The 19,434-nt window shown below is 34.1% G+C and overlaps 1 protein-coding gene across 1 annotated transcript in view; it reads right to left on the minus strand.

The window, feature by feature from the left end:
* LOC109057180 (tetratricopeptide repeat protein 13-like) overlaps positions 1 to 19,434 on the minus strand; it is a 31,403-nt gene that overhangs the window by 9,281 nt on the left and 2,688 nt on the right. Inside the window, exons 6-20 of the mRNA XM_042747372.1 lie at positions 17,690 to 17,782; positions 17,480 to 17,596; positions 15,440 to 15,550; positions 15,132 to 15,214; positions 14,887 to 15,028; positions 12,851 to 13,025; positions 12,133 to 12,289; positions 11,884 to 12,014; positions 10,641 to 10,773; positions 10,436 to 10,528; positions 9,153 to 9,236; positions 8,364 to 8,448; positions 7,495 to 7,607; positions 5,966 to 6,101; positions 4,974 to 5,053 (exon numbers count right to left, since the gene is read on the minus strand). Of these exons, the coding sequence (XP_042603306.1) occupies positions 4,974 to 5,053; positions 5,966 to 6,101; positions 7,495 to 7,607; positions 8,364 to 8,448; positions 9,153 to 9,236; positions 10,436 to 10,528; positions 10,641 to 10,773; positions 11,884 to 12,014; positions 12,133 to 12,289; positions 12,851 to 13,025; positions 14,887 to 15,028; positions 15,132 to 15,214; positions 15,440 to 15,550; positions 17,480 to 17,596; positions 17,690 to 17,782 (1,733 nt within the window). The remainder of the gene's footprint in view (positions 1 to 4,973; positions 5,054 to 5,965; positions 6,102 to 7,494; positions 7,608 to 8,363; positions 8,449 to 9,152; positions 9,237 to 10,435; positions 10,529 to 10,640; positions 10,774 to 11,883; positions 12,015 to 12,132; positions 12,290 to 12,850; positions 13,026 to 14,886; positions 15,029 to 15,131; positions 15,215 to 15,439; positions 15,551 to 17,479; positions 17,597 to 17,689; positions 17,783 to 19,434) is intronic.

The following is a 19,434-nucleotide window of genomic DNA, read 5'->3' on the forward strand; positions in this document are numbered from 1 at the left end:
TTTAAAAGTCCATGAAAGCCTCTTTGGGATGGCACAATAAAGTGACGTTAACTTGCAGAACGCAAGCTTCTAGAGGGCACATAAATCTGAAGTAATGAATTTAGATAAAGGTGGTTTTGTAGGCAAACATTAATGCCTTGAATTTTATGCGAGCAGCTATTGGTAGCCAGTGCACATTGATAAGCAGAGGTGTGATGTGCATTCTTTTTGGCTCATTAAAAATTAATCTTGCTGCCGCGTTCTGGATAAATTGTAAAGGTTTGATAGAACTGGCTGGAAGACCTGCCAAGAGAGCACTGCAATAGTCCAGCGTGTACAGAACAAGAGCTTGAGCAAGGAGTTGTGAAGCTTGTTCTGAAAGAAAGGGCCTGATATTCTTGATGTTGAATAAAGCAAATCTGCAAGACCAGGCGGTTTTAGCAATGTGGTCTGAGAAAGTCAGCTGATCATCAATCATAACTCCAAGGTTTCTGGCGGTTTTTAAAGGAGTTATGGTTGATGTGCCTAACTGGATGGTGAAATTTTGATGAAACGATGGGTTTGCTGGAACACAAGCAGTTCTGTCTTGGCAAGGTTGAGTTGAGGTGATGGTCCTTCATCCAGCAAGAAATGTCTGTTAGACAAGCTGAGATGAGAGCAGCTATCGTCGGATCATCAGGATGGAATGAGAGGTAGAGATGAGTGTCTTTAGCATAGCAGTGATATGAAAAGCCATGTTTCTGAATGACAGAACCTAGTGATGCCATGTAGACAGAGAATAGAAGTGTTCCAAGAACTGAGCCCTGAGGCACTCCAGTAGTTAGATGTTGCAACTTGGACACCTCATCTCTCCAAGATTTCTTGAAGGACCTATCTGAGAGGTAAGATTCATACCACTGAAGTGCGGTTCCAGAGATGCCCTTTGCCAATAGGGTTGACAGGAGGATCTAGTGGTTAACCATGTCAAAATGAGTGGACAGATACAGCAAGACAAGTATTGAAAATTTGGAATCCGCTTTTGCAAGTCTTAGGGCTTCAACAACTGAGAGCAAGGCTGTCTTGGTTAAATGTCCACTTCTAAAACCAGACTAGTTGCTGTCCAGGAGGTTGTTCTGTGTGAGTAAGGCAGAGACTTGGTTGAACACTGCTCATTCAAGAGTTTTTGCAATGAAAGGAAGAAAGGAAACCAGTCTGTAGTTCTTTAAAGGAGATGGGTTAAGGGTGGGTTTCTTAAGTAGTGGGGTTATATGAGCCTAAATGCTGAGGGAAAAACACCAGTGTGAAGGGATGTGTTAATTATGTGAGTGAGTGCAGGTACTAATGCAAGATAAATGGCTTGAAGAAGAGTAAATGGAATAGGATCAAGTGGACAAGTAGTAGGATGATTAGAAAGGATGAGTTTGGAGACTTCTGCCTCAGAGAGCGAACAGAAGGATGTGAACAAGTGTATGTTTGCTGGTAAGATATGCAAGAGAAAATCAGATAGCCAAGGGGTAGAAGGGGTGGTACAGCCTTGCCTGGAAGACAAGGGGCAGACAGTATCTAAACAAGATGTAAGAGTGGAGCAGAAAGTATCAGTAGTACTGTTAACATCAAGAGATGATAACTGTTTAGGGGGAGGCAGCGAAAATGAAACCTTAGCAGATAGCCAGGAGGGTGAGAGTGAGCATAGGTTACGTTGAAAGATGACATGTGGAGGGGTATGTGTTGTGTCAGGAACCATGAGGAAGTGATCCGAGTCGTGCAATGGAGTAACCAGTTCATGATCAGTGGAGCGGTTTTGTGTGTAAATAAGGTCCAGTTGGTTGCCTGATTTGTGAGTAGAAATAGTTAACATTCCTGAAATCAAAAGAGGCAAGCAGAGTGTGGAAGTCTGCAGCCTGAGGTTTATCTAGGTGGATATTGAAGTCTCCAAGCATAACTAGGGGAGTACCATCCTCAGGAAAGTTTGAGAGCAGCACATCTAATTCGTCCAAGAAGTTACCTTGTGGTCTTGGGGGTCGATAAACAACTACAAAATGGATTTTAAAAGGGTGGGTAATAGTGACTGAATGTGATTCAAAGGAGCCGTTAATACCCAGAGAAGGTAAAGGAATAAATTTCCAATCATTAGAGATAAACAGACCAGTACCTCCACCTCTTCAAGTTAGACAGGGAGTGAGGAAAAATGAGAAGTTATTGGAGAGTGCTGCAGGAGTAGCAGTGTCCTCTGGTTTGAGCCACGTCTATGTCAGGGCCATGAGATTTAGTCTTGAATGACTAGAAGATAGATGTAATGAAATCTGCTTTGGTTACTGCAGACTGACAATTCCAGAGACCAATAGAAAAAGAAAGTGTATTAGCAGACATAGGCAAAGTGCGCAGGTTGTTAGGATTGCGCTGCCTATAGTTTATAGTGTGTGGTTTGCAAGTGGTAGTAATAGTAGGGATATGGAAACACATAGTAAGAGCTGATCATTAAAACTGAAACAAAAGTGAAGCAAGGTGTTGAAAATAGGATGAATCAAAAGCGATACTATGCCCCTTGCCGGTGTCCCTGCACGGTAGAGTCTATGGTATACTAACCTTTTTTATACCCGTTTGACAAAACAGAAATTGAATTCAGCTGAATAAAATTTTAATTTTTTTAAAAAAAAGGGTTTAGGAAGCACAAAAAAACTGTTATGGTGTTTGATAGTTTATTGTTTAAAACGCAACTTCAGCACGTCTCAACACAGTAAACAAAACAAGTGTTTCCTAGCAACAACAACTGTGCTAAACACTAATGAGACAAGAAATAAACACATTTATTGTATACTTTTAACTTCCGCTGATTGACTGCTTCTCTCAAAGAGTATTTAACTCGACTTACCTATGTGATGTGTATGTGAAGAGTTTTTTTTTAATTTGAGTTAAATTTTTTTTGTTTTTTTTGAGTAGAAATTTGTAAGAAGAAAACCACTATTTTCTGTTTCAAACTTTCATATAGCATATTTAGGTTATAATTACATTAAAAATTCAAATCCAGATTTTAATTTTCAAAGATTTATTATAAAATGTATTATTAAAATTGTATTTTCCCAAAATGCATAAAATCCATGACACTTTTTTTTTTCATTGAATCAATATAAAAGTTATTTTTTCATATTGAAACTGTTGAAAATACACAACATAGTAATTTGATCCACATATGACAGGCTCTGAACTTGGTCAATATAATAATTATATAATGTATTTTTACTCCAGTTCCTCTATATAAGATTAGCATACTAATCGTATATACAGGCACTGGACTAAAAATGCATTCAATCAGCCATCGCTCCCAAAATGAATTCAACAGGTCATCTTGTTAATGCTATAAATTAATTACAACAAAAGAAAATTTCATCATGAACATACATGAACAACAACATCACATTAAACCACAGAAATTGCAAAATGGCATTTCCCTTACATTCAACTATTTACCAAAAGTGCATTGTGTATTAAATGCCGCTCCATCTGAAAGCACGCGATGGAGATTTATCACAGAACCGGCTTTACTGATGAGATGCGCATGGCAATCACATGCGATTTATCATGCAGCCCTTGTTTAATGATCACAAGTACAAAGTAGATGAGGAAAACTAGGGCTGCGTACCAGTCCGTTTTCTTATGCCCTTCACTCACAAACTGCCCTCCGTCTCGTTTACTCGGATGTACGTCATTGATTACGTTGCATGAGTGCCCACTTCTGGCGGAACTCTTGCGATGGGCTGAACTGGAACGTCCTAAGCCCTTGATCACTTTAGAATCAGCTATTCAGTTGGTTTATTGTTTACATTTTTCCCTTTATGAATTTGGTGCAGCATTCTATAGGTATGCTTGGGCTGTTATAAATGTAAAAAAAAAAAATTATATATGATAACGTTGTTTGGGGTGGGGATAAATTAAACATGATCTGCAATGGTGTCACAATCGTGTTGCATTGTGGTCTGTGGAGTGGCCTGAAGTGTACATATGAAGTAGACTCTCTGTCTATATAAACTTACCTCGTCCACTTCACGAAGTGGAACGCACTTCAAAATGGCGGTAGGGATTCCCCAGAGGGAAAGTGCTTAGGGAAGTTCACGAGTGCGTGTCTAAAACTGGAGTGGAACGGAGCCTAGGATGCCGGGTGTATTCAAAGTGCTGCCATTACTGTCTAGAGTGCGTGGAATGGTGTGCTGTGATTGGTTGTTACTGTTTACAGTGCGTGGAATGGTGCGCTGTGATTGGTTGAGCGGATATATCACATTCTGCAAAGAAAGGAGACCGGCGTTTGTCGCAGTTTGGAAAAAAAGGCTTTTCGATACTGACCAGATACAAAACTGATTTTGGTGGAAACTCAATTTAAAAAAAAAAATGGCGTTTATCGCATTTTGGAACCAAACTCTTCATTTCTTTACACTGTCAAAATGGCGCTAGGGTGACGCGGTGGAGAAAAATTGATGAATAAAGTCCTTATTTTTGTTTTCTGTGCGCACAAAAAGTATTCTCGTAGCTTCGTAAAATTATGGTTGAACCACTGATGTCACATGGACTGTTTTAACGATGTCCTTGCTAAATTTCTGGGCCTTGACTGTGGTAGGATCCTTGCTGTCTATGGGAGGGTCAGAGAGCTCTCAGATTTGATCAAAAATATCTTAATTTGTGTTCCAAAGATGAACGAAGGTCTTTTGGGTTTGGAATGACATGAGGGTGAGTAATTAATGACAGAATGTAAATTTTTGGGTGAACTATTAATTTGTTTTGAAAAGGTGATTTTTTGTGGTATTTCTAAACATGCAATCATTTTTCTCATTCTATTTCAATCCATTTAAAAAGTATAACTTTCAATATTAAAAGCTGATGATATGGATTAAAGAAATACATTTTGCTAAACTAATAAAAACAATAACCCTTTTTAATCCCATTTTTACTCATGTTGCATAAAGTATTAATTCAACTTCCTAAAACCCTGGCAACCACCCATTTACGATTTTTTGTTTTCTTACCTGGAGCCTCTGGAGAGTGGCATGAGGTTACAGAAGTAATACACCAGAGAAAGAATTAAATTACACACAGCATCTGCATCCTACAAAGACAAAGAAAGACAAACTAATACTACTAACACTGAACATATTAACATATTATTTTTCTTCTTGCTTGGTCACTCTCTGACTGTGGTCTGTGTTCTATAGTTATTAAATTGGAGGGCCGATGGTTCTAAACATTCATAAGTATTTGATGGTGGTAATAATGACAGGAAAAAAATCAGCAGGTTAACTTTATATTTTATGTTTCAGTTTGCTTTATATGTGTCATTTATGCATTTGGCAGATGCTTTTATGCAAAGCAACTTACAGTGCAATCAGTGCAGAAAGATTTACCAAGCACATTTATTAAAATAAGTGTGCAAAATAGTGGATTCTGCAGAAATTGATAACTAAGGTGGGAAAACAGGCAGATTTCTGAATAATATAAATTAAAACTTCATGAATCTTTCTATTTTAATATATATTAAAATGCAATTTATTCCTGTGAAATATAGCTGAATTTCAGCATCATTACTCCAGTCTTCAGTGTCACATGATTCTTCAGAAATCATTCTAATATTACATTTAAAAATAAAATATTTTATTTTGTAAACTGTACAGATTAATTAATCACTAAATGAATGCACTAAGCCTTAGTTTTTGTTCATGAAATTCAAATGTTGTGTGCTGCTTTCTCTGTGCAGTAATATAAAGATACAGGCAAAGACATCTGGGTGTAACAGTGTATGTGAGTGAGTATCTCCATGTGCGTGTGTGAGAGACCAGACACACAGGTCACAGATCACCCATGATTCTCCGTGTAACAGGTCAGACAGGTGCAGATTCCAGAACCGTTTATGTGACGCTGAATTTATTTGCTTCAAGAGATGTGACTAATGAACACACGCCAGCAGTCACACTTCAGGTTCAGCAGGAGACAGAGGTGATTGTGAAATCGATGTTAATCTTACCCCGAGTTCAGTGGAGAGCATCAGGGTTTTGCCTTTAGCGGTGAGATCTTTATAGAGCGCTTCAATTTCTGACTGATACTGCTGCGTCCTCTCATCTGTGGTCTGAGTCTCGACTGAAAACAGCATGTTCCCCACTCTAACACACAAACAACAAAATCATTAGCATAGGACACAAAATAAGGCTCAAAACTATAATCAAGTAATCAAAAAATATTCTTGCTAAACAGCCTTTATACATTGTTTGCGCTACGTAACGTGTAAGAACTAAAACGGTACAGCGGACTACTTTATCACTTAAGTTGACATGTTTATGTAGATTAAATAAATAAATAAAAGAAACAAATTTAGCTTCAAAATTTATTTAACAGGGATGATTTAGAGAAGGAACTGCCATGAGAGGGTTTTAGCATGAAGTAGCATACATTTCTATTCACTGTAAAAAATAAATAAATAAAAAAATAAATAATAATAATATATTGCTGTGATTATTTATCACAATTTAAAAGAACATGTGTTGTTTCAACTTAAAGTGAATGTTCATGCTTGATTTAAAATTATACATTTAGTTAACACTGTTTAATTTAGTTTAGTTGGGTATTTTATGGAAGCCTGTTTCCACCACTGAATAAAAAAAAATTAAAAAAAGGTAACTGCGACCTTTTTATCTCGCAATTCTAAGATATAAACTTGCAATTGTAAGAAAAAAAGTCTGAACTGCAAGATGTAAACTCACAACTCAAACAAGTCAAAATTGCAATTCTGAGTTTATAATGCACAATTGCAAGTTATAAAATCAGAATTGTGAAATATAAACTGGCAATTTAATATAATCGTGAGAAAAAAAGTCAGAATTGTGAGATGAAAAAGTTGCAATGACCTTGTTTTATTTTTTATTCAGTGGTGGAAATGGGCTTACGTAATATTTAAGGTCTCAACAAATCTCAACAAAGTTTTTTAGCTAATCGCAGCAACATTTACTACACTGTTGTTCACTTCTTAATGGGTTCAAGTGGGTGACGCAAATTTCATGCATTGACCAACAGTCATTACACGACCACTTTGACCATCAAAACTCATTTGACTGATTTTTTAGTGTATCACCAACAAAGGCTTCACAGAAGCCTCTGCGTGGCTTTTTAAAGTATATTTAAATGTAGCTGTACAAATATATGCAAGTAAATAATATAACATATGACCATCTATCATTATATTTGTTCCTGGTGCATACTTGCTTGTGTTCATTTTTGTGGAAAAGCCTGTTAGATATCATACAGCTATACAGATAATAACAAGACACACAAACCTTCCATAATTGTGTGTGATCAAGTGTGTCTGAAAGACATAATCTGATCCCTAAAGCACCAAATTAATCATGATACTAATCATCTTCACCTCCAGAAAGCCCTTCACACACCTGCATATGGAAGCTGTGAGAATTAAAACATGGCCTGCTTAATCCCATAAACTGAAAATGCACCAAAGGGCATGAACTGTGAAGGCATAATATTTGAGAATAGATTAATTCTCACCGATCTCCGGTGATGGTGATGGTGATGGTGAATCCGTCGTATTCTTTCCCAGGATCCTTCATACTGGGCACTTTAGAGTTGACTGTGAAGCCGTCTCTGGTTTTACTGTTGAACTGCCAGATATTAAAAAATAAAGCACATCAGAGAAACTCTGTCTTTCTTCATGCGGTTTGTGAGAACATGCATATTTTTAATAAATATGTCTATTAATAAACACAAATGCAAGTGTTAGACAGATGCCAAGCATAATTATGAGCCAGCAATCACTGCACACGTGTTTATCAAAGGCTCTCTCATCTCATCATCATTACTCACAGATCTGACCTAATCCGAGATTACACACACTCATATCTGTCATGTGTTGAGGGCGTTAGTTGTTTCTATGACTAACACTCGCTATTGTTCTCTCTGAACATAATTGTGAATGGTGCATACAAGAAAGGAAGATTGAAATAAAATCAATGAAAGATATATAAATGTATAATTATTTATACAGTATATACACACTACAGGGTAAAAAGTTTGGAATAATTAATTTTACTGAAAGAAGTCTCGTATCCTTATAGCAAGGCTGCATTCATTTGAATAATTTACAGTAAAGAACGTAATATATATATATATATATCATTTATTTTTATTATGTTGAAAATGCTAATACAATGCTATTTAAAAGATTAAAAGATAATAAGTTGATGATAAAATGACAGTAAAGACATTTATAATGCTGACCTTGTCCAACCAGGAAGATTACTTCTTTCATTCAGCACACAAATGATCCAGTTAATGATTAATAAAGATAATAATTAAATGATGAAAAAGATTAAGAGCTATAAAAGTCGACTGTTTTTCATGTTTAATGCTCATGTTACCTTCATGATGGGCAGCAGATCCTCCACTTTATTCACATTTTCCAGAGCCTGCTTTACTTCCTGAAGCCCCCGCAGGTTATACGCCCTGATGGAGAAAAAACATGTGCATGAAAATGATCATAATTATGTATTAATAAATAGACAATGAATAAAAGATAAACAGTATGTGAGTGAATGCATGCATGAATGAGGCAAATAAATAAAAAAATAAGAAAAGAATGAATAAACAAACTATTTTTATAACTGAATGGTAAAGAGTTTGACTGAATGCACAGGTTATAAAATAAAATGAACACTACTGTTTAAAAGTTTGGAAACCGTATTTTTTTTTGTTATGTTTTTGAATAAAGTCTTTTATGCTCACCTAGGCTGCATTCATTTGATCAAAAATACAGTAAAAACAGTAATATTGTGAAATATTATTACAATGTAAAATAATTGTTTTCTAATTGTAAAATGTAATTTATTCCTGTGATCAAAGCTGGATTTTCAGCATCATTACTCCAGTCTTCAGTGTCACATGACCCTTCAGAAATCACTCTAATATGATGATTTGCTGCTCAAGACACATTTCTAATTATTATCATCAATGCTGAAAATATTCTGATAGTTTTGTGGATAAATGAATGAGAGCTGTGAATTAATGAGGTGTGTGTTATTAAATGAGTAAATGAAAGAACTAACAAACTTAATTGTTTTAAGCTTTTATCGGTATATTTAAAAAAAAAAAAAATCTGCCTTCCAAAATAAAACACACACACACACACACACGCACACACAGACACTTACCCATGATAAACCAGTAGTCTTTCCTTCACAAAGCTGAGAATACTACTGAAATACTCCAGATATCTGATATTAATGATCTGGCCTCTGTGAAACAACAGAAAAAAAAAACTATGAAAACACTATAAAACAACCATAGCAATAGAGTTTGGAGTCTGTTTCTCAAACTCAGTTCCAGGAACCTCATGTGTTAAAACCCCTGAATAACTGTGATGTTTGACTAGCGCTGAGCGGTGTGAGCGTAGCAGCTGATCACGGCACACGCTGAACGCTATAAACACACTAGTCTGCTTGTATCCATCAAAGAGTTAATGTTTACACGAAAAGCACTAAATTAGACATTTGACTTGTACGTTTGAAAAATATGCTCGCGGGCCGCATGAAATCAGGTGACAGGCCAGAACCGGCCCAAAGGCCTTGAGTTTGACACCTGTGTCTTCACAACAAAAGCAGCAGCAGCGGCGAAGCGCTTTCACAAGACGTGCAGCTTCAAAGCAGCTTTACTGAAATTGCTTGCTTCGGTGTTTCATTTAGAAAGTATTCAAATAGGAAGTAAAACTATTCATACTCTGCGAAACTGGCTGCATCTTCTCTGTAAAGGAATCTTCATTAATGATACCAATATTAGTAATATCTAATATTGGTATAATATCTATTTTCATTGACAGCAAAAATCGAATTGATTTATTGATGAAAAAAAAGGTTTTCTTTGCTTGTTTGTAAGGCAGTTTGGAGTTATACATCAGTATAGCAATAAAATAACATCAATATTAATACTAAAAATAATAATTATAATTTTTACTACTGTTAAATAATAATATAAAAATTACAAACATTTACGAATTAAAAACTAAATATGAAATATTATTATTGAAATGTTTCAACGTAAAATAAAATAAATAAATAATAAAAATAGAAATTATATCATAAAATATATATAGAAATAATATAAAATCTAATAATTTTATTCTACATCACAAATTTTAAATTATAATACTAATATCTACGGCTGTCTGCATTTCTTTAACTTTCATCTGGCTAACTTAGATTTTGCTGGAAAACTACAGGGTGCCTTTTAAAGCTTCTTTTTTCCCCCCACAAATTTTACAACAATATCGTTCCTTCATTACAGTTATGGTCTTGGAGAAACAAAATAATCATTAAAACTTCATGGTTCTAGTTATCATCCTTGATGCGAACAGCCCTTAATAGTCAGACAAAGATCATAAGCGATTAGGACGGGCCGCTTTACAGAGTAAACGCCAGGTTGAGGGCAGATACAGCACCTGATGAGGTTAATGTGGTTGTTAAATCCTCTGCTAAGTCTCCTGGCAGGCATCTGATCCAACCACAGCACAGGCTGGTCTGGATCTGCAATCCTGCTCACGCCCGTGAACACACACACACACACACACAAACCACCAGCAAAGATCAATCATCAAGCCCTGGTAACACCCTGCACAGAGCCGTGAGAAGAGCTCAGGATCTGACCTTCTCCATTTCACTGCGATGTCAAACATGTCTCTCCACTGCAGCTGTCTGGTCTTTCCGTTGACTCGGACCTTCGAGTTACTCCAGGTGCGCTGCATGGCCTGCATCACCTCTATGGTGGCCAAGCCCATCGCTACACAAAACACACAATAAAAACACAAGGAAACATTAAAAATAAGATTCATAAGTATCAAGACTTCTATGATAAGCATGCTTTTTATTTTTTTATTACAATTCATTTGAATCTTTTTTGGAAACAAAAAAAAAATTTAACCATTTTGATGTCATAACGAAGAAAAAAGTTGAAAACCATATTAAGTTGGCATATAATTTCATTGTTATTTCTAAGATGAAAAAAATGTACCAATAAAAAATAAATAAATAAATAAATAAAAATTAAAATCAATGCTTATTACTTATTATGAACTAACACTTGTAGTCCAATCAACGTATAGAAAATAACAGCATAAAACAAAAAAATGAAGTAATAGCTTTTGACTTTTTAATGACGTTACAAAAAATGTTTTGTGGTGCAACTGCTTAAAAACGTAATAATTCATGATATTTGCTATAAAAAAAAAATTAAACCCAGAAAATTATATTTAAAAACGAATGATTGTTTATGTATTCAAGGTGCAAAGAAAATGTGTTGAAGGCTGCACCATATGATTTGATATTTTTCTTTATTTAGTAATTTAAACTTTTCTATATGTATATTTGTATCACTATTATTTAGTGATTTTAAAGAGCTCTGATCTCAAATATAAAAAATGGTTAAAAAAATTAAATAATAATTGTAATTTATATGTAAAAAGTAAAATTACAATGATATTTAGCGCTGTCAAATGATTAATCGCGATTAATCGCATCCAAAATAACTGTGTAACCAAAATGTTTACTGTGTATATATAAATACAAACACAAACACATTCAGTATATATTTAGAAAATATTTACATGCATTTATATGTTTATATTTGTATAATTTATATTATTTATAAATATATTTAATATATAAACATAACATATTTTTCTTAAATATATACATGCATGTGTGTGTATTTATATATACATAATAAATATAAACAGTACACATACATATATTATGTAAACAAACACTTATACTGAATGCGATTAATCGTTAGACAGCACTACTGATATGTATTCAAGTGTTCTTTTTTGCACCAGGTGTTATTGATATATATTTCTGATTGTATTATTTAGTGCTTTTAAAGAGCTCTGACCTCTGTGTATTCTGAGGTTTGGTAAGAACCCTAATGTGTCGTACTGCATCAGTGCGCCGAGGCGATCCGCTGTACAGATCAGCTTCTGAACTTCAGCAGAGTAACTGTCAAAGTTCTGAGGTAGAACATCTCTACAATCACAAAACCATCAGGGAATAAAAGCACACCACAACATACTAATTATCTCATTATTTATACATTTAAATTTGATGTGAAAACATGAAAGACTCAGTTTGCATCTAAACTCACTTAATATGAGGCTGAAGTCCAGGCTGTTCTTCATAATCCTCGATGAGGAAGGGAAGATTTTTTGCCCAGTGGTTTTTAAAGTTTCCCGGCAAATCCTGATCAACATTATACTCCGCCACAGGTACATCCAGATGAGAGTGTAGATAACGGGAGTATTCTATCACAACAGAGGCATATTTCAACTCCAAATCATCATCTAAATCCTTCAAAGTAACCTTTTATTAAAGGGGTGAAATCAAATTGATTATAATTTTATTTTTCATATAATATAATTACTATATGCATATAATTACTATACTACAAATACACACACACACTACTGTTTTAAATGTTTGGGGAATTTTTCTTTTTCCAATTAAATGCTGAACTCCAATTGAACTCCAAGGATCATCAATCTGTTTTTAATACAGATAATAATGATAAATGTTTTTTAAGTGTCAAATCGGCATATTAGAACGGTTTCTGAAGGATTATGTTACTAAAGTGATTTATATATTTAAATAAAATGGATTTGAAATTGTAATAACATTTCACATTACTTTTGTACTGAGTTTCTGATAAAAAAACAAAACAAAAAAAAAACTACTTTTTATTTACACTTTAATCTGAACCAGGTTGATGCATCACATCATTTAATAATGAAGCTAATAAGAACTAGTGATTATGTAATGTTTGTTAATGACCTAATGAAAATTATTATACACATGTAATTTCTCACCTCTGAGATATTTGACTTTGAGATACTCTGAGCTGGCTTTCTGTCCCAAGAGAGGGTCGTTGAGCATGACTTTAGTCTGATCTTTAATGCCCTCGTAGAACTGGCCCATGGCCACGTGACTGAGACCCTTCATGTACTGACACACTTCATTATACGGCTCCAGCTGCAGACATCTCTAAAAGACAACATGATAAAACACTAGAGAAACAAACAACCACAGGACTCTGAGCCCACGACTCAAATCCAAATGTGCAACCCAAGCGAGAACTGTCATCATCTCACCAGAATAACTCAAAAACGTGTTCGTTTTGAGATTCAATACAAGAATTACAATAAATAAAATGTTACAAGAAAAAAAAAAAGAGAAAAATACTGTGTTGAAATAAAAATAATCATGTAATTAACTTAAAGTGCCCCTATTATGGGTTATGAAATGTTCATATTTTGGTTTTGGGAGTCTCCAACAACAGCTTGAACACTTATAAAACTTTCATTGTTATAATATGCATTTATTTTTACCTTATTTGTTCAACGACTCCCAAACGATTCACTCAATGATTCATTTTTTCAAACCCCTCCTTTGCGTAACGCTAATCTGTGGTGATTGGTCTAATTTTCATTTCATCATGAGCTTGTAATGTCTGATAAAGCAGCGTTTGTAAGCGCAGTGCTGCTTTGTTTACAGCGTTACCGGGGAAACAGTTATTTTTACCGCTCCAAAAACAGCACCTAGTGGCCAAGAATTAATTAGCATTTTCAGACCAACACGAAAAGACCAACAAGTGGTTGGGAAATATGCTAATGTTTCATACTGCCTTCAGCATGAAACGGCTTGGGATTCTTTTAAAAACGACTCGTTTCAATGATTCAGAGTCGACTCTTTTGGAAGAAAATAACTTTATACAAGGTGCACTTTCAGATTTAAAACTTTGCAGGATGTTTTCATTCACTTAGAGCCGTTACAAACTGCATGAAAGGTCATTTTCAAAAACCCATAATGGGGCACTTCTAAAAAAAAAAAAAATCAATGTTATTGATATTGTAAAGAAGGACTTTGGAGTTGCAGTACTCTACACAGGTCATCTTGACTGAAAAAAAAAAAATCTACTTGATCTTTAATAGAGACAGTAAATATAGTCCCACATAATTGATGCAAATGAATCCATTTAAACAAACAATCAGAGCATGCAGAAAATACTTAAAGGGAAAGTTTACCCAAAAATTACAATTCTGTAGTTTACGCATCCTCATGTTGCTGCAAACCCATAAGCCTTTCGTTTGGCTTCAGAAACACAAATGAACGAATTATAATTTTCTACGAGAACTTAACTTATTGGTTCTTAAGTGTCATACAAGCGCTTTGAGCTTCTGTTCACCATATTCAGTGTGATCTCTGTATGTAGGATAATCAATGTTTGTACTTAAATAAAAACCTCAATTACATTTGGATTCATATGGATTACTTTTACGATGTCTTTATGAACTTTTTGAAGCATCAACGTTTTGGTGCAATGGACACTGTGACGGAGGAACAGAAATCTCTCAGGTTGCATTTAAAATATCTTTTGTGTTTCAAAGATGGACACAAGTCTTAAGGGTGAACGGTTTAATTTTTGGGTGAGAGTTGACTCTACTAGCAGCATATATTGTCAATTACATAATAAAATCATTTTGAGTTGTCCCTCACTTTGATAAATAAAAAATAAAATAATTATTTGCTTACAAGTCTATGGTTCAAGGTATAAGCTTTTTTGTTCAAGCTTATAAGAACTGGTATTAATTATTTTGTATTCTTATTAATTTTACTGCAATGTAATATACTTCCCATTAAAACTGACTGTTTACTGGGAAATAATGCTCAGTGGGATTTGATTCTATCTATCAAGAATTGTTTTGATTGGAACATGTTGGTTTATGATATTAAAATTCATTACATTAATTAAACAGCCCACTTCACATCTATTTAACTTCATGTTATTTATTATGTTAAAGAGATGTACACAACACCATTTGGGACACACACACACTTGATTTACCTTAAAGTTGCCAATGGCCTCCTGCAGGCTGCCGTGATGGTACAGCATCATTCCTCTGAGCTGGAGAGAATGGATATGGTTCTGATCCAGTAACAGAGCTTTCTGGAAGCTCTCCATAGCATTCTCAAAATCACCCAACTCCCTGAACACACACACACACACACACACACACACACACAATTGTCTGCAGAGAAACATCTGACAAAACTGACTGTTAAAATCATCATAAGTCAGTAGCAACCCACCTGTAAGCCTGACCCAAGCTTTTATATGCATCTCTGAAGTCTGACTTCAATTTGAGAGCTTCTTTAAACACCTCTATAGCCTCCTGCATGACGGAAACATCATTTAGTAGACAGTTACAGCAAATATAGTCTACTGTAAAAGGTGTAAAATGGTAAACCTCCTTAAACATTAAACTTTCTGCTGGTTTCAGTCCAGTTCTTACATCTAAACTACATTAAGGGTTCTTTAACCAGGACATTCTGGATTGGTTTCCACTTATACAAAAGTAACACATCTGTGATTTCTTTTATTATGTGTTTTAATTTACCTTAAGGAGGCCCCTGTGGAAGAAGGTCAGGCCTTTATAGAGCATAGCGATGGGCTGGTTCTTCTTCAGCTCTAGAGACTGCTGGAAATCCTCCATGGCTGCTATATAATCCTGAAAGACAATGAGAGAAGGGAAGGGATCTGTAAACATGATAACATCTTGAGCAATTAAAACAACATCTTTTTAAGTTTTAAGAAATTTAAGAAATGTAAATTTATAGTTTCATTTAGCAAGATTCATTAAATTGATTAAAAATGGCAATAAAGAAAAATTCTATTACACAAAAGAAAATCCTATTTCACATCAATGCTGTTGTTCTGAACAGTAAAGAATCCTGCAAAAAAAGTACCACAGTTTTATCTCTTAAATCTCTTAAAACAGAAAATAGTTGTTTTAAACTGTAATAATATTTTAACAATATAACTGTTTTAAATGTATTTTGCTAAAATAAATGCAGCCTTGGTTACATTTATAGACTTCAGCGTCAGAAAATCTTACCGACCCCAAATCTTTGAACAGCTGTGTATATTCCTTTAATAATATGTAAATTAACATAATTAACAAGCCAGAATTGACTGTATACATTAAAAACCTGCACTATAAAGCATTATCTTCTTGTTTATTTCTTTTGTCAATGGGGTTGGATTAAAAAAAAATTAAGAATGGGCTATTTTTCCAATTCATAAGCTGGAATATGACAGGAACAGAACACAGCCAAAAAATTTCATTAGTCCAACAAAAGTTTTGTGACAAAATTACATGATTTATTAACACTAAAGTCTAAAAGGTACTGTATCAGCAACAGCCAGTTTGCTTTGGAGGGTCAAAAAACATGAAAAACTGAAAGGGAAGACATATTAGCAGTTTAAAAAAAGGTTCATTTTCAATTGTCAACAGTAAGTAATGGCTAGGGAAGAAGTTAACTTATTAGCAGTTAGCTTTCTGTTTTAAAATGTAGCAAATATGCATGAGGGAAGACATATTAGCAGTTTAAAACTGCATTTATTCAGCTTTCTGTTTAATAATAATGCAGCTAATAATATATTTTCATGACTATCACTTTTTTATCATTTAAAACACATCCTGCTGAATAAAAGTATTGATGATTTTTTTAAAAAAAAGAAAGAAAAAAAATACTGACCCCAATACTGACCAGTAGGTATATTGTTATTACAAAAATATTTATATTTTAAAGGAATGGCTTTTTTTTTTTTTTTTTTTACTTTTTTATTCATCAAAGTATCCTAAAAAGTATTACATGTTCTGGAAAAAATATTAAGCATTTCCAACTTTGATAATGAATCATCATATTAGAATGATTTCTAAAGGATCATGTGATAATGATCCTAAAAATTCAGCTTTGCATCACAGAAATAAATGATAATTTAAAGTAATAAATTTAAAAACAATTATTTTAAATTGTAATAATATATCACAATAAAATTTTTTTTTCTGGTTTTGATCAAATAAATGCAGGCTTGATGAGCCTTCTTTCAAAACAATTAAAAAATAATGTTTAACTTTTGGTCTGTACTGTATATATATGTGTGTGTGTGTGTGTGTGTGTGTGTGTGTGTGTGATTCATACTTTTTTTCTTCAGTGGGCCAACAATACATTTAATTTACAGACAACTGAATGTTTTGTAAAACCCCCTCCCCTAACCCACCCAAACAACGTGTCAAGCACAGTTATATGTAGATTGCTATCCTAAATCCAATAAACACAAATAAATGAAATAAGCTTAAAGGGGGGATACACAATTACAATATGTATCACCACAAAGACACATTGTAGTATTTATAATGCATCAATCAAGGTACTTGTTAACTGGATAACAATAAATATCTTCACTTGGGCTAGAGCTGACAAACATGAAGTTTCTGGACTCTGTACCCAAACAGAACCAGCGCTATCTTTCCGCTCTGGACATTATATATACAAGTGACCTATAATAGAGCTACACTTTTACCGTCCACTCAAGTCAAAATCAAAGTGCATCCTGACAGATAAGACGGCCGTGTCTTGTGATGTGTGTGCACCTCTGATATGAAGAGCAGTGTTCCTCTGTGTCTGTAGAGTCGGGCTGAAGGCTGCAGCTGTATGGCTTTAGTCAGATCAGACAGAGCTTCACTGATGCGGCCCAGAGGAGACAGAATCTGAAATCACACGCTTCGTTATTACCACTAAACAACTTATAAACAGTCTTAATTTTTTCTTTTTTTGAAGGGTGTCAATCCCTTGCTCCTCACCTCCGCCCTTTGCTCGTACACTTCTGGTCTGCTGGGCTCCAGTGCGATCACTCTGCTCAACTCATACAGAGCCAAGTCTGCATTCTTTATGTCCCAGAGAGAGAGTTACCTTCATTTATATGTACAGCTATGACTAAAATTGCACATTTATTTGTAGCGTTTGATAAAGCAACCTACATAAACTACCGTTCAAATCTTCAGAATAATTAAGATATTTTAAATGTTTTTGAAAGTCTATTATGCTCGCCAAGGCTGCATTTCTTTGATTAAAAATACTGTAAAAACGGTAATATTGTGAAATATTAAAATAGAAATGTTATTTTAAAATTGTAATATGTATTAAAATGTCATTTATTCCTGTGATGGTAAAGCATCAATACTCCAGACTTCAGAGCCACAAGATTCTTCAGAAATCATACTAATATGCTGATTTGCTGCTCAATTAATCAATTGTTATTTGTGCTCAATTATCAGTTCTTGTTTAATTTATTTTGTGGAAACCATGGTGCTTTTTTTCAGGATTGACTTGAGGAATAGAAAGGTCAATGAATAGCATTTATTTAAAGACATTTTTTTTTTAGTGCTGTCAAACGATTAATCGCGATTAATCGCATCCAAAAGAAAAGTTTTTGTTTACATAATATATGTATGTGATAGGGCTGTGTGATTAATCGAAATTGCATCGCAATCGCGATTTGAGACATTGCGGTTTGCTAATCATAAAAGCTTGCGATGTGGACATGATATTACTCTGTTCCAGAGGATATGCATGACTGCCAGCCTTGAGTGACAGCCTTACTAACCAATAGAGTGAGAGCAGCTCCGTTCTCCCCGATCAGCACTGCTCTAGCCAACTGCGTAAACGCCCACCATTAAAAAAACAAAAAATAAAAAAACACCGGAATAGGGGGCGATTTTCAAGCGATTAATCGTTTGAAAGCACTAGGTTTTGTTGTTGTTTTTTTAAGCTAAACTTTCTATTATGTGACGGTGAAGACTGGAATAATAGCTGCTGAAAATTAAATTAAAAACTTACATTTTAAAATGTTCTTACAAATTGGTTTTACTAGCACTGTCAAACGATTAATCGCGATTAATCGCATCCAAAATAAAAGTTTTGTTTACATAATATATGTAAGTGTGCTGTGTCACATATCCTTTACAAATATTTAAATGATGATTATTATCAAACACACACTGCCATTTTTGCATGTATTGTAATAACATATACACTACTGGTCAGTAATTTTAAGAAAAATATGTTAGATTTAGTTCTTTTTAACCTTTTATTCATCAAATATATAAAAAATATTTATAGATATTATATGAAATTATATGAATATAAATATCTTTTTTTTTTTTTTTAAGTATATTTCAAATAGAAAACATGTAAATATCAAATAAATGCAGGCCTGATGAGCAGAAGAAACTTCTTCTTTCAAAAACAAGTAATGTTTCCATTTTGTTTTTATATTATATATATACATGTAAATACATTTAAATATTTTCAAAATATATGTTGTATGTGTGTGTATTTATATATTCATAATAAATATACACAGTTCACACACATATATTATGTAAACAAAAACTTTTATATTGGATGTGATTAATCGTGATTAATCATTTGACAGCAGTAGTTTTTACTATAGTTTTTAACAAAACTCTAGTCTTAGGAGACTTCTTTCAAAAACATTTTTAAAAAATCGTAATTATTCCAAACGCTTGACTGGGAGTGTAAAACA

The sequence above is a fragment of the Cyprinus carpio genome, chromosome B20, assembly GCF_018340385.1.
Source record: "Cyprinus carpio isolate SPL01 chromosome B20, ASM1834038v1, whole genome shotgun sequence".
Classification (NCBI taxonomy): Eukaryota; Metazoa; Chordata; class Actinopteri; order Cypriniformes; family Cyprinidae; genus Cyprinus; species Cyprinus carpio.